The sequence below is a fragment of the Heteronotia binoei genome, chromosome 1 (assembly GCF_032191835.1).
Source record: "Heteronotia binoei isolate CCM8104 ecotype False Entrance Well chromosome 1, APGP_CSIRO_Hbin_v1, whole genome shotgun sequence".
Taxonomy (NCBI): Eukaryota; Metazoa; Chordata; class Lepidosauria; order Squamata; family Gekkonidae; genus Heteronotia; species Heteronotia binoei.
The window spans coordinates 32,918,300-32,932,414 of NC_083223.1; the positions used below are offsets into that span (position 1 = coordinate 32,918,300).

General features: G+C 46.1%; 1 protein-coding gene across 2 annotated transcripts in view; it reads left to right on the forward strand.

Annotated features, from left to right (window-relative positions):
• The window catches only part of ATP7B (ATPase copper transporting beta), a 53,978-nt gene that overhangs the window by 25,966 nt on the left and 13,897 nt on the right, over window positions 1-14,115 (forward strand). For both annotated transcript variants that reach the window (XM_060233284.1, XM_060233291.1), the window contains exons 6-13: window positions 544-620; window positions 1,564-1,738; window positions 1,886-2,119; window positions 4,754-4,845; window positions 5,334-5,461; window positions 7,027-7,181; window positions 11,589-11,723; window positions 13,771-13,965. In XM_060233284.1, coding sequence (XP_060089267.1) covers window positions 544-620; window positions 1,564-1,738; window positions 1,886-2,119; window positions 4,754-4,845; window positions 5,334-5,461; window positions 7,027-7,181; window positions 11,589-11,723; window positions 13,771-13,965 — 1,191 coding nt within the window. The remainder of the gene's footprint in view (window positions 1-543; window positions 621-1,563; window positions 1,739-1,885; window positions 2,120-4,753; window positions 4,846-5,333; window positions 5,462-7,026; window positions 7,182-11,588; window positions 11,724-13,770; window positions 13,966-14,115) is intronic.

Below are 14,115 nucleotides of genomic sequence, written 5' to 3' on the forward strand. Positions count from 1 at the left end.
GATATGTGTCCTTTAGCTGTTCTTGTATCTCTGTGTGCATTTATGTCCTTATTTTCCTCTTGAATGCATCATGGTGTCTTTATTCATTTATTTCTGTAGCTCTATATAATCCCATGCTTGATGAGGCCTTCAGGCTTTCTGGAACACATTGAAATATCTTGCCCCACATGTATTTTGGGGGTCATGTTAGAGGGACAGATGCTAACCAATCTACTGACCCTAATTAAGAGTGAGAGCCCCTGGTTGTTTTAATTTTTACAACTTAATTCCAGATAGGTTTTGGCTAGTTTCAGAACCGGTTGCAGAGCAGATCCAGGGCTATAATTTTCCCGCTCACTCTCAGAAACCATTTAATCTGTACATTTGAGCAGGGGGAATGCTATGGAAAGCTAATCTCTGTTATCAGTTCCCAGAGGCTGGCTAACTGCAGAAGGGAGCACAAGCTGGAGCAGCTCTCTTTGCTGCTGACCCTGATGTGCATGATGCAAGGGTAACAGTTCAAAATCCTTCTTTCTTTCTTTTGGTTTCTTTTTTTTTAAAAAGGGAATTGGTTTTCAGCCATCTCTGATTAAAAAGAGTCCACGAGATCACAGCTTAGATCACAAACAAGAGATCCAACAGTAAGTATAGCAGCAAATGAGAAAAGGTATGGCTGACAGTAATGAATAGTTTTCCAGTTTGTTTTATTATTTATTAATTTGTTTTATTTAGAACATTTTTTACCACAAAATAGCATACATTAAAAACATGAAAACATTTGAGCAATTAAAATGCATTTAAAATTATAAAACAATTCAATTAAAATATAAAAACAAACAGCTTTTAACAGGTTTGACAGTAATCCTTTTAAATTTGACAGTTCAATGTAAATCTTTCTGAGCTTGGCTATTCTGTTTGGCCTTATGGACCTCCGGGTGTGCAATACATGTATCTGTCTCAATAAATACTGAAGAACCGTATTCAGAGTGCTACTTAGTTTAAATTCAGGAATACTAGGCAATATTTTAATTGTTTATTTAAAAATATGCCACTTTTCCATTTGGCTTAGGCAGCAAACAATCAAAAACATTTAAACAAGCTTTGAAAATATAAAGTACAAGTAAATCATGCGATTTGTTCTCAAGTAATGTCTGGGTAGGCTTTGTTGGTGTTGGGGTAGGGGGCATCCCAACTCTGCCTTCTCCCCTTGACTTTTACTGATAGAATCCAAGGTGTGAAGGTTGGCAATATTGTTGTGGTTGCCTAGTAAGGCCACAACAGCCGCTGAGTTTCTTAAAGCTACAGGCTGCACTTCTATTATGGGGAAGGATGTTAACTTCCCAATGTACTTTTTTATATTTCAGATTTTTCTGCAAACCTGGGGCTTTTCTTAAGTTTGAGGCTCCAGTCTCTGAATTTAAGCATACACAGATTTGTTCACACTGAGAATTAGATGTATTGATAAAAACAATTAATTTGACAATTAAACCACATACACAATTAAAACACATACCCAGGAATTTTACCCACTCAGTTGATAGGGATGTCTGGTCTTCTCATGCTGTGGGTTCACTGCCTTTTCAGATGGAAGAAATCATTCTTATGCAGTCTGGTATTTGGTATCCCTGTTTTGATCTTAATGATTTACATGCTAATACCTGATGGCCAGCAGCATGGATCGTCGGTGCTGGAGCAAAACCTAATTCCTGGATTATCTATTCTAAACCTTCTCTTCTTTGTCCTTTGCACTTTGGTTCAGGTACGATTTGAGAGTATTTTCTTTCCTTTTCCCTTGTAATCCCTTGTATAATCAGATATTATTGTAGTGTTTACACTTAGAGAATAGAATGGCTTTACAGCTACAAATGTTGATGGGGAGTTGAAACTTTTTATTTTGTCTTGACAGTTCCTTGGTGGCTGGTACTTCTATGTCCAGGCCTATAAGTCGTTGAAACACAAGATGGCCAATATGGATGTCCTCATAGTGCTGGCCACGACTATTGCTTACGTTTACTCTTGTGCTATTTTATTGGTCGCAATGGCAGAACAGGCAGAGCAAAGCCCCCTCACCTTTTTTGACACCCCTCCGATGCTGTTTGTGTTCATTGCTCTTGGCCGGTGGCTGGAACACATAGCAAAGGTAATACATCCTGCAACTAAATGCCTTACTGAGTTGGAAGGAACTCCACAGTAAGCATCTAGTCCAACCTTCTGCCCTACAGAAGGAAACCTAATCTGAAAAGATCTTTTCCTTCCTGTTCTGTTATGGGAGATCTACATGGAATAAAGAGACTCCAACTTCTTAGCAAGTTTGTAACTTGGCTGTTAAATTACCTTGAGACTCTGGAATATGCAGGGGACAGGCATCTGTTCTGGCATGGCTGAAAAAGTTTAAAGAGGAACAAATGGTTGATCATTGCCACAGACTGTGATTTGCAGATCTCAATCTGGGCTTAATTTTGGGACTTTGCCGTTTGGCTGTTGAGTGTGGGAGGAGCAGGTCACATCTGTTTCTCCTTTTGTCTTGTTTCCTGGTGGAAATCTGTGTCCTTTGGAACATATATTTGGTTCCCTGCCCATCCAAAACATGCTGAGTAATGTGCTGGTCAAGCCTCTGAATGGATCTGCATCTGTTCTAGCACTAGGCCTTGTTCGCCACCTGGAGTCCAAGACGATAATACATCTCATATTTTAAGTAAATAATACTGAATATTTTAAACAAATAATAGTATATACATTTTAAGTAAGTGATTCATGAAACTTGAGAAAGGGGCGTCTCAATCTCATGAGGAGATTGTGAGGAGAGCTTAATTTTAAAGTCACTGTTTCTGGCCTTGCTGTCCTCAAACACAATCAGCTTCTCTTAACCTTTCATTGTTCCTTTTGCCTCTTTCACATAGCTTGCATTTTATCCTCTCCCCATGTCTGCATATTTTTTGAACTGTTTGGAATATCCTGTTCAGTTTCAACATATTCCAGTTAGCTCAGTGGCCAGTAGACCAGAACTATTTATCTATTTCTGGAGTTCCTAAAGTGGTGCCCATGAGGACCATGGTGCCCACCAAGACCTTTTTTGGTGACCATCAAGGACTTTTAGAAAGTGGGTGGGGCCAAGTCAGCAAGGCCTCTGATTGGCCATTGGAGATTCAATTGACTGTGCAGTTTTTAAGAACATTGCTTTGTCAGCAGATGCCACCACATCACAAGGATCTTCACTGTGTGACTGAAGTCATGGCCGCCATTTTGTTCCTGGCTCCACCTTCTGTGGCAGCCACTTCATGGCAACGATTTTGTGGCTCCACGCACCATGTCAGAATTCCAAAGATGCCTGCAGGCTGTCAAGCATCGATATTTCTCAATAATCAATCTTTTGTTGTAAAATCAAAAGTTGCTTTATTGTAGAAACTCTGAAGCTTTACCAAGGACAGAATCCTTGGAAGTAATGACGTATGCATGATTATACTGTTACTATATAGGATTAGTTCAAAGGATAACATACAGATGCGTTTTGAGTCACGGGTTCAAAGGTTAGTATATAGTATCTAGTTTACTACTAAAGAACGTAGATTATTAAAAACATCTCCATTTCTCACACTTCTTCCAGACCTGATAAGAACTGTCTGTGTGAATGTGGAGGCGAGGCACCTCACAGCCAGGCTGCAGCGTAAACATTTTTGACTAGATGGATTTACTATTTGTCCAACTTTTGGGAAAAAGGGAGGGAGGTGGTGGATACCAACGGTCTCCTTTCTGTCTAAGAACCCACCATTGTACTTAGAAATATGCATGCCTGACACAGGCTAAAAAAGGTTGGGGACCCCATCCATGACCTAGATAGCCCAGGCAAGCCAGAACTCATCAGATCTCAGAAGCTAAGTGAGGCCAACTCTGGCAGGTACTTGGATGGGAGACCTCCTTGGAATATCAGTAATTGGGAGGACAGAGGCAGGCTTTATTCAGCCACCTCTCTGAATATCCTCCAGGCCCCCAGTAGGGACCAGTCACCAAAAGTTGCCATGACTTCCAAGTGCAGACACACAAACACAAAAAGAAAAAAGAAAGCTTGGGATCCCTGATCTATTGCTGTATGTATAGTCTGCCTTTCTCACTGAGACTCAAAGCAGATTGTGTAGTGTGAGCCAGTGCAATCAGTAGGATGAGACATCTAATAAGCAATGTAATAGGACTGGAATTGCAGAAATTTGAACAAAGCATGAGAATTAAACAAGCAGTAAATGATATTATATAAATAGAAATACAATGCATTGAGAACAAGGTAATGTGTACAGCAGCAGATAGCACATTCCATGGACCTGTTCCCTTCCTTGAAAAATCTCCTAAACTATTCCTTGATAATATAGCTCTGTCATGTTTATAAACATGTCCTCCTGAACAATATGAATTAAAATGGCATCATATAATACTGGCTTTTTGTGTCACAGCAGTGACAACTTTGACTCTTAATCCTCTGCAACTCCTACATTGCTTGGGAAATGCCAGTTAAGGTGTTATTTGTACCTTGCTTTGCTGGCTACAAGTCTTGAGTTCAGACTTTAGTGGCAGGACTGCCGGCATAGATACTGGAAAAGACCTTATTCAGCTCAAGATTAAATATCTGAAATACCTTACCATTCTTGGTAGAAAATCAGAATGCTGAGCCCTGTTTGTAAGCAATGCCAGGTTATTTGTGTTTTTAGAGAATGTGGTACTCAATGGAAAAGTGAAACAACATGCTGGGAGTGTTTCAAGCACTTTTTTGCTTGTTTTTGGACAGAGTAAAACATCAGAGGCACTTGCCAAATTAATCTCTCTTCAAGCAACGGAGGCTGTTGTGGTGACACTTGGACCTGACAACTGTGTCATCAGGTATATCCATAGGGCTGCCATCTCTCAGTTGGGAAATACCTGGAGATTTGGGGGAGTGGAGCCTGAGGAGGGTGAGGTTTGGGGAGGGGCTATGATGTCATTGAGTCCACCATCCAAAGCAGCCATTTTAACTGAGTGAACTAATCTCTGTTGCCTGGAGATCAGTTGTAGTAGCAAGAGGTCTCCAGCTACCTCCTGAAGGTTGGTATGGTTAAAGTATTTTTCAATCATGGTAATATTAGCTTTTCCAATATTATGAAATCCAGCTTAGAGGTGAGTGATACGTGGTAGATGTGACAGTTTCTTGGGGTGGCTGTGACTGTGTTTTGGAGAACAGAGCTACTGGTGCCAGTATTTCTTATTATGCATCTTTTTAATGTGGATTTTGTTTTTAAGCAATGGCAACAGGGAATGAAAGCACAAATAAAATCCCTGGGTTGTACCCTGTCACACCAGTAAGCGAAGTCTTAACTGTGATCTCTTTGCAGGGAGGATCAAGTACCTGTCGAGCTGGTTCAGCGAGGAGATGTTGTCAAAGTGGTACCTGGTGGGAAATTCCCAGTTGATGGGAAAGTAATTGAAGGCAATTCTATGGCAGATGAATCCCTAATCACTGGTAATTTTTATATGCTTTAATAACTACTTGGGGTTGTGTTTCCAAGGACAGGCTTTGTAGACATGTGATCACTAATGCAAAGAATTGTTGCTATGGAGGTTTATTGGGAGAGAGGCAAAATAGACAAGACTTGTATCCTGCCATGCAGCTCCAAAGATTTAAGAGCACTTGTCTCCTTAATAAGGGGGGGGGGGGCGTGATTTATACTGATGGTGTCTCCCCTCACAGCTCACTGTCGACACCCCAGATTTAGTGCTGGAGTATCTGGGGAGTAGCCTAGTGGGGCATGTAATTGGAAGGGGAAATCTAGTGATATTGCTACCCCCCCCCCTTAAGAAAACATGAGATGCTAAATCCTTGGCAGGTGGCTGGATATAGGCCAGTACTTTAAAAATGAACTTTCATCTGTTGATGAAAATACAGAGGATATGCAGAAGTCTTTTCCCCTTAAGAATATGGCAAATTCTCTGCATTCTCATGAACAGAGAGCAAAGGTATTAAGTATGAAATATTTGCATTGCAATGTCTGTCTTAATTCTTGGAACCAGGAATAAAAAGCACTGTAATGTCTGGAAAATAAAACCATGCTAGAATTGCAAGTTGACTGGAGGGCAGTTCCAAGAATGTCAATTCTCCTAACTACGATCCAGTCAAAATGCGATGGTGCAAAACTGCATCACATTGGCCATCTTAGAATCCATTGACATGTATCCTACCACTAGACTTGGCAAAGTTTGATGCTTTCCTCCAGCCAAAGGGGTCTTCCTTCAGTTTAAGCAGCCTAAGGCAGGATACATATTGTCACATCCTGACAACAATTATGGGTGAAATCATGCAGACCTTGGAAATGAAGCAAAATAGCAAGGAAAGGTCCCCTGTGCAAGCACCAGTTGTTTCCAACTCTGGGGTGACATTGCTTTCACAACGTTTTCACGGCAGACTTTTTATGGGGTGGTTTGCCATTGCCTTCCCCAGTCATCTCCACTTTCCCCCCAGCAAGCTGGGTACTCATTTTACCGACCTCAGAAGGATGGAAGGCTGAGTCAACCTCGAGCCAGCTACCTGAAAACCCAGCTTCCACCAGAAAAGAACACTTCCCTGATTGTATGTGTGCATTTATCTTCTTGCTGACCTTGTCCCTTTGGTTAGAAGGAAATGTGTGCACGATTCCTAAAGGCATTCCTAGAAATTCAAATATGCAACTGAGCTATCAAAGCAATTAATTGAGTAGGCTTTAGAGGTGATGATGCTTCTATAACCTCTTCCTGAATCGAGGATTGTGTTCAGCTGCCTGAACTTCTTTGGTTGCTAAAAAGCATTACTAGGTTGCCATGGGGAAGCAAAATAGGAAGAAGGAAAAACCGACAGGGTTCATTGTTGCTGGCTTATTAAGATCTTGCCTGAGAGCACATTAATCTCCTTTCCCCCTTGATCTGGAGTACCTTGGTTTCCTGATGATAGGCTTTTGATTTTATCACATTTTGAGCATGGCTCCTTTTTGGTAAGGGCCAGCAAAAGAGGGAGATGCTGTTATTAAATGGATGTTGATGGGCTTGTCTTTGTAGGGGAAGCCATGCCTGTCACTAAGAAACCTGGCAGTACTGTGATTGCAGGTTCTCTCAATGCCCATGGCTCAGTGCTTGTCAATGCGACTCACGTTGGCTCTGATACCACCCTGGCCCAGATTGTGAAACTGGTCGAAGAAGCTCAGATGTCAAAGGTAAATTGGCTTCAAGCCTTTGGCTTTTGGCTGTCAAATTGCTGTGTTCGTCTCAGTGGTGGGCACCATGTTAAGCTCTGCAGGAAGAAAAAGGCTACTTAGAAGAGTATTTGAGTCACAAGGTAGATAAAGGGTCCCTTCAGATGCCTGACCCCAAAGTCTCACAAATGCTGCTAGCCAGAGCCCAGTCTTTCAGTTCTTTCCCTCTGCTCCTTAGCCCCATCTTCCTGCCTGTGTTTTTGAAACAGGTTTTGGGCCCTACCTGGAGTGGGTACTGCATGCCTGTACCTTCGTAATCTCACATTCAGCACTGCTCACACTATGCCAGCCTGGGCAGTTGGTTGTTCACATTGTCATTTGATTTGGGATTCCTAATCCTATTGAACCCTGATCTGAGTAGCCCATGCTAGACCCATCTCAAAAGCAGAGCAAGGTCAGTTCTGGTTAGTGCTTGGACAGGAGATCAGCAAGGAAGTCCAGGGTTGCTACGCAGAGGCAGTTGGCAAGCAATGGCAAATCATCTTCACCATCTCTTGCCTTGAAAACCCTTTGAGGTCACCATAAATTGGCTGCAACTTTACAGGAGGGGGAAGTACTATTGCATTATCTGTATGATGATATTTTCCTCCCTCTCTATATACTGTAAAGTAAACCCTGGGGATTGGCAACCCTATTTCATACCTGCTTCCTATCCCCTTGTGCTTTTTTCTAGCTGAGCTCAGTTCAGACATTGGGCCTTTTTTCTAGCTGAGCTCACGCTAGACATTGAGCCTTTTTTCTAGCTGAGCTCACTCCAGACATTGGGCCTGAGAGTCAGGTTCTGCCACAAATCAACTCCACAAATCCCTGCTCATGTGAACAAGGTTAGAATTTATTAAAGTTAGATACAAGAGATTACCTTCTGCTGGAAAGCCATTGACAGGAATGACCCAGTAGGTCAGATACCTATAATTATACACAGCAAAAAGTGTGGGCAAACATTCCCCCCACCCACTTTGTCCATTGGTTCCTAGTGAGGTTGGCACTTCAAGGTGTGAGGCATCATCCCAGACCTCCACCTCCAAGGTCACGGTTGCATTTCCAGGCCAACCAGGCTTGTTACTATAACAACTAGATAAGCAAGTTTGCTATAGCAATGATATGTGTATAACAGAGGTCTCTGTCTTCCATCCCTCTCCTGCACTTCCTTGACAATATACGATTATGTGCAAGCACTGGAGAAACAAAACTAAGCGTAGCTCAGAAAAAGGAAAGCATGGCAGGCTCAACCTGACACTGAGATGAGGAGAAAAATACCTGGGACTGTAGATTGGGTAGGGGCAAGCGAAAGCAAATTCCTCTCTGTGTACCTGGCTGGCATCATGCTGCTGCTCAAAAAAAAAAAAAATCAGATTTATTGTCTTTGCTATCGACAAGACTGACGTAGATCAAGTTTGGTTTGGCTTAGGGTGGCCATAATGTCTGAAGGCCAGCCAGGGACACCTTGGGGGGGGGGAAGGTAGGGGTGCGCGCGCGCTCTGTGCACGTGGAGCCGCCGGAAACAGGAAGTGATGTCATTTCCGGTGATGTCATGCCACCACCGGAAACAGGAAGTGATGTCACTTCCGGCGATGTCATGCCACCACCGGAAACAGGAAGTGACGTCACTTCCGGTGGCGTCATTCTCCCCCCCCCCCCGGGCGCCACCTGCCGGAAACGGGAAGTGACATCACTTCCTGTGACGTCATCCCCCCCCCCCCCCCCCCGCGCGCCACCTGCCGGAAGCGGGAAGTGACATCACTTCCTGTGACATCATTTCCCCCAAATGCCACTGCCGGAAACAGGAAGTGACTTCACAGCACTTCCTGTGATGTCCCCAAAAATCCCCCAAATATCACCGCCGGAAACAATTTTGTTCTCAAATCCTGTATATACTTCATCAGTATATGGGATAAGGCACTTTCTCAACTGTGCTGCATAATGCAGCCTATTTATTTTGTACTGTTTGCTCTGTTGGCTCTATCTGCGCCACCTTCATCACTTTCGGGGTGTGGATCCCCCAGTGGGGTGGGCTCCCGACTCCCTCCGCCGGCTGTTTCTGATAGCCCTGCGCCCCCTCTTTCATTTGATATGTGTCCCGTGCGGGTGCCACCCTCCCGCCGGGAGATGCCGCAAAATGAGCCCCCTTGAGGCTTATGGCGGCAGGGCTCGGGGGAAGCGAGCTAGACTGCTGTTCTTTTGAGGGGTTATAGAGTGTTTCGAGCCCGTCCCTGTGGCATCGGTCCCATCGTTGTAGGGCCCAGGGGGCCGGCGTAGCGGCCCGCCGAAGCAGCCTGTCACTAATAACACTGGTCGAGATGCAGGACAGGAACCCGGAAGTGACCGACAGGCTGCTTCAGCGGCCTGCTGCGCCGGCCCCCTGGGCCCTACAACGATGGGACCGATGCCACAGGGACGGGCTCGAAACACTCTATAACCCCTCAAAAGAACAGCAGTCTAGCTCGCTTCCCCCGAGCCCTGCCGCCATAAGCCTCAAGGGGGCTCATTTTGCGGCATCTCCCGGCGGGAGGGTGGCACCCGCACGGGACACATATCAAATGAAAGAGGGGGCGCAGGGCTATCAGAAACAGCCGGCGGAGGGAGTCGGGAGACCACCCCACTGGGGGATCCACACCCCGAAAGTGATGAAGGTGGCGCAGATAGAGCCAACAGAGCAAACAGGACAAAATAAATAGGCTGCATTATGCAGCACAGTTGAGAAAGTGCCTTATCCCATATACTGATGAAGTAAATACAGGATCTGAGAACAAAATTGCACCAGAAGCACTGAATCAGTGCTTGGGTCCACGAAAGTCAGTATTGTCTAGTCCAGTCACAAACACAAAGCTCCCTTACACTGAATCAGTGCTTGGGTCCACCAAAATCAGCATTGTCTAGTCCAGTCACAAACACAAAGCTCCCTTACACTGAATCAGTGCTTGGGTCCACGAAAGTCAGTATTGTCTAGTCCAGTCACAAACACAAAGCTCCCTTACACTGAATTAGTGCTTGGGTCCACCAAAATCAGCATTGTCTAGTCCAGTCACAAACACAAAGCTCCCTTACACTGAATCAGTGCTTGGGTCCACGAAAGTCAGTATTGTCTAGTCCAGTCACAAACACAAAGCTCCCTTACACTGAATCAGTGCTTGGGTCCACCAAAGTCAGTATTGTCTAGTCCAGTCACAAACACAAAGCTCCCTTACACTGAATCAGTGCTTGGGTCCACCAAAGTCAGTATTGTCTAGTCCAGTCACAAACACAAAGCTCCCTTACACTGAATCAGTGCTTGGGTCCACCAAAGTCAGTATTGTCCACTCCAGGGGTGGCCAGAGGGAGGGAAGGAAGGAAGGGGGGAGGGAAGGAAGGGAGGAGGGAGGGAAGGAAGGAAGAAAGGAAGGAGGGAGGGAAGGAAGGAAGAAAGGAAGGAGGGAAGGGAGGGGGAGGGAAGGAAGGAAGGAAGGCCGCCCCCCCAGCCGCCCCCCCCCCGCTTTGGCCCCCTCCCTGCTTACCTTCATCCAGGGCGGGTGGCGGCCTCTCTTCCGGGCGGCTGGTGCTGCTGGCGGCGGCCGGGGAGGGCCTCCGCTGGTCTCTGGAGGACCTCCAGGGACCAGCGCCGGCCTCTCCGCGGCCTCCACTGCTCGCTGGAGGTCCTCCAGAGTCTCTGGAGGGCCTCCAGGGACCAGCGGAGGCCGCGGAGAGGCCTCCGCTGTTCGGCGCTGGTCTCTGGAGGGCCTCCAGGGACCAGTGCCGGCCTCTCCGCGGCCTCCGCTGCTCGCTGGAGGCCCTCCAGAGACTCTGGAGGGCCTCCAGGGACCAGCGGAGGCCGCGGAGAGGCCTCCGCTGGTCGGCGCTGGTCTCTGGAGGGCCTCCAGGGACCAGCGCCGGCCTCTCCGCAGCCTCTCCGCGGCCTCCGCTGCTCGCTGGAGGCCCTCCAGGGACCAGCGGAGGCCGCGGAGAGGCCACCGCCGCCGGGCCCCGCGCGCGGGCGGGGAAGGCGGCGAGTGAGGGAGGGACCATCCCTGCACACGCGCAGGGACGCTCCCTCCCTCACTCGCCGCCTTCCCCGCTGGCGCCCGCGGCCCACCGCCTCCGGGGCTGGCTAAACCGGGACCTCTAATGGTCCCGGTATAGCCAGCCCGGGAGGCGGGAATAGGGGGCCAGAACCGGGACATTCCCGGGTGCCCGGGACGGTCTGGCCACCCTATTTGGCTTGATCCTTTGACTAATTGGCAAGTGCAGTCAGCAGATTTAATGGAAAATGCTTCTCTGTGGGGAAATATGAGCCCACAATAGAACAGCCATATTTGTGAGGAAGGCAGGAGTATGTGTCTCCCCCTTTGTATTCTTACACACAAGTATAAAATCTACTTTTCTGAATTTTTACAGGCACCCATCCAGCAACTGGCTGACAAATTTAGTGGGTACTTTGTCCCATTTATCATCATAATTTCTTCTGCAACACTAGTTGCATGGATTGTGATTGGATTTATACACTTTGATATTGTGCTGAAATACTTTCCTGTAAGTACTGCATTGACAGAGCACTATGGTGTGGGGCCTTGAATGTCTGACTGAGATCTGGGAGGCCCCTGAATTCAAACCCCTTCTTTGCCATAGGAGCTCGTGGGCCAGTCACCCTCTCTTGGCCTAAGCTACCTTATTGTGAGGGTATCTGAAGGACTGTCTCCTTCCATCTGCCCCTGTGCATCAGCTGTGGTCACCAGGCAGCCATCTGTTGACCTGTCTGGCATCGACCAGAACCCAGGCTTTTTCATCACTGCTCTGGCTCTGCGGAATGGAGGTCTTCAGGAGGCCCAGCAAGGCCTGCCTCTTGGTCAGGACTTCTGAGTCAGCCTGAATCAGCAGGTGTCTGTTCTGGGAAGGAGGGGGGAGATATTTGTGATCTCGTTATGTTTGGGTTTTTTAACTGAAAATGCTTTTAACTATTATTGTAAGCTGCCTGGAACTACAAGAAAGGCAGGATATCAATTATTTTAATAAATATAGCTAGTATGGAGCAGGGGCAGGGGGGACTATGTGTATTGCCCCAATTTCCATGAAGGAGGAATTGGATAAAAATACATTAGATGTCTGGGCAGATGAGTAGGAATATATTCTTCATTGCTATTATAATTCAGGAAATGTTAATGATTTCCAAAAGTGTTAAATACTGCAGACTATCCAGTTCATTTATGCTTAAATGCAAAACTGTATAAATGTGTATGTTCCCGATTTTTAAAAAAGTTTAGCGTGCTTGTAAGTAACATTTGTGAGAGACCTGCTCAGTGTTAGAGCACTGCATCTGGCTTGAGCTACTAAATGGAGCAATAAAGATTTGGGATTAGATGTGATGAGGAGAAGTTGGTGTCAAGCATGCTATTTCTGTGCAGTAAATCAATACATTTACTGGATTCTGATTCCTTCTGCTTTAGCTCTGACAACTGTCCTTTCCCATAGCTTCATATCAAAGCTCACCCCCCCCCTCTTACTTTTCTCACCTCGCTTTCCTCTTTCCCATCTCTGGATAGAAAATGTAAGAATGCTGTAACTTTGATGATAGAGAGAAAGGAGGCGCCTCCCCCCCCCAACAGTTCCCATTCATTGCTTATCAACAGGGGCAAGAATATATGAGATTGAGGGAAGTTTCAACCGCAAGATAGTAATGGGTAGTATTTTTGCATAGTTGTAACAATTCACACATGCTTGTTATGTCTTGAGGCTATCTTTTCTATACTCTTTGATGTAGTCCTTAAAACACTATGCTATGAGCAACTCTGTATCACTCTCAAGGTACTGCACCTTGAGCAACAATGGATTATCAATAAAACAAGTCTTTGTATCAAACAATTGCTTGATTATTTGAAATACCTATGCTTGACAGTTGGATGAATCAGGCATGTTTTGTTACAGGAGGAAAAGGCTTGCATTCTGGTATAAATCTCCACTAAAGGAAGGCATTTCTTATCAGTGGAATGGGATTTCCTCACTTCCCGCCTCCCACTGTAGCCTGGGATGTTCCCTGAAATTCTGCTTTTGGGGTACAAGGGACCCTCAGGAGGGAGCTGGAAGTGCCTAGTGGGAGGAGCGAATGGCAAAACCAAAATCGCACACACCCCACCTTCCATTAGTAAAAATTTACTGTGGGATCTAAGCCAAAATTGGGTGACTCAGCCTCCCTAATATCTGAAAGGCTACCATAAAGAAGAGGAGGCCAGCTGTTTATTAAACGCCAGGGGAAAAAATAAGCAGGGTTGAACTGGTAGGATGGGAAATGCTTTCCTCCTCTCACAGCCAGGTGATATAACAAGGAGAGCTGGAGATTCTTTTTCCTGAATGCGTGCAGAGGGCAGTTCAGATCTGGCGGAATTCCCATACCTGCCTCCCCATGGCACATTCATCCATAGCAGGATTATAGTTTCTGGTATTAATACAGTGATTTGTCTCCAAAGCTCCAGCATTGATAGCAATTAAGTGTCTTGTCTGCTTCTTGCAAATGCCTTGCTGTCTTTTAATGCTGCTAGATTTTCTGGCAAGCAAAACCCATTTTTTCCTTTCCTTTTCCTTCCAGCATTACAGTAAACACATTTCGAAAGCAGAAATCATCATACGGTTTGCTTTCCAGACCTCCATTACAGTCCTGTGCATTGCCTGCCCCTGCTCCCTGGGCCTGGCCACTCCGACAGCTGTGATGGTGGGCACAGGAGTCGCTGCACAAAATGGTATTCTCATCAAAGGTGGGAAGCCTCTGGAAATGGCACACAAGGTTAATATTGTTGCTGCTCATCTGTGCCTGGGGGCTGCTATTAAATTCCCAATCAGAAGCAGAGAGGGGGGACCTGAAAGGGGGGGGGACTCCACCCCCTCCCGGGGGGGCGGGGGGGGGGGTCTGGCATCCCATCTATACAGGCTGTTT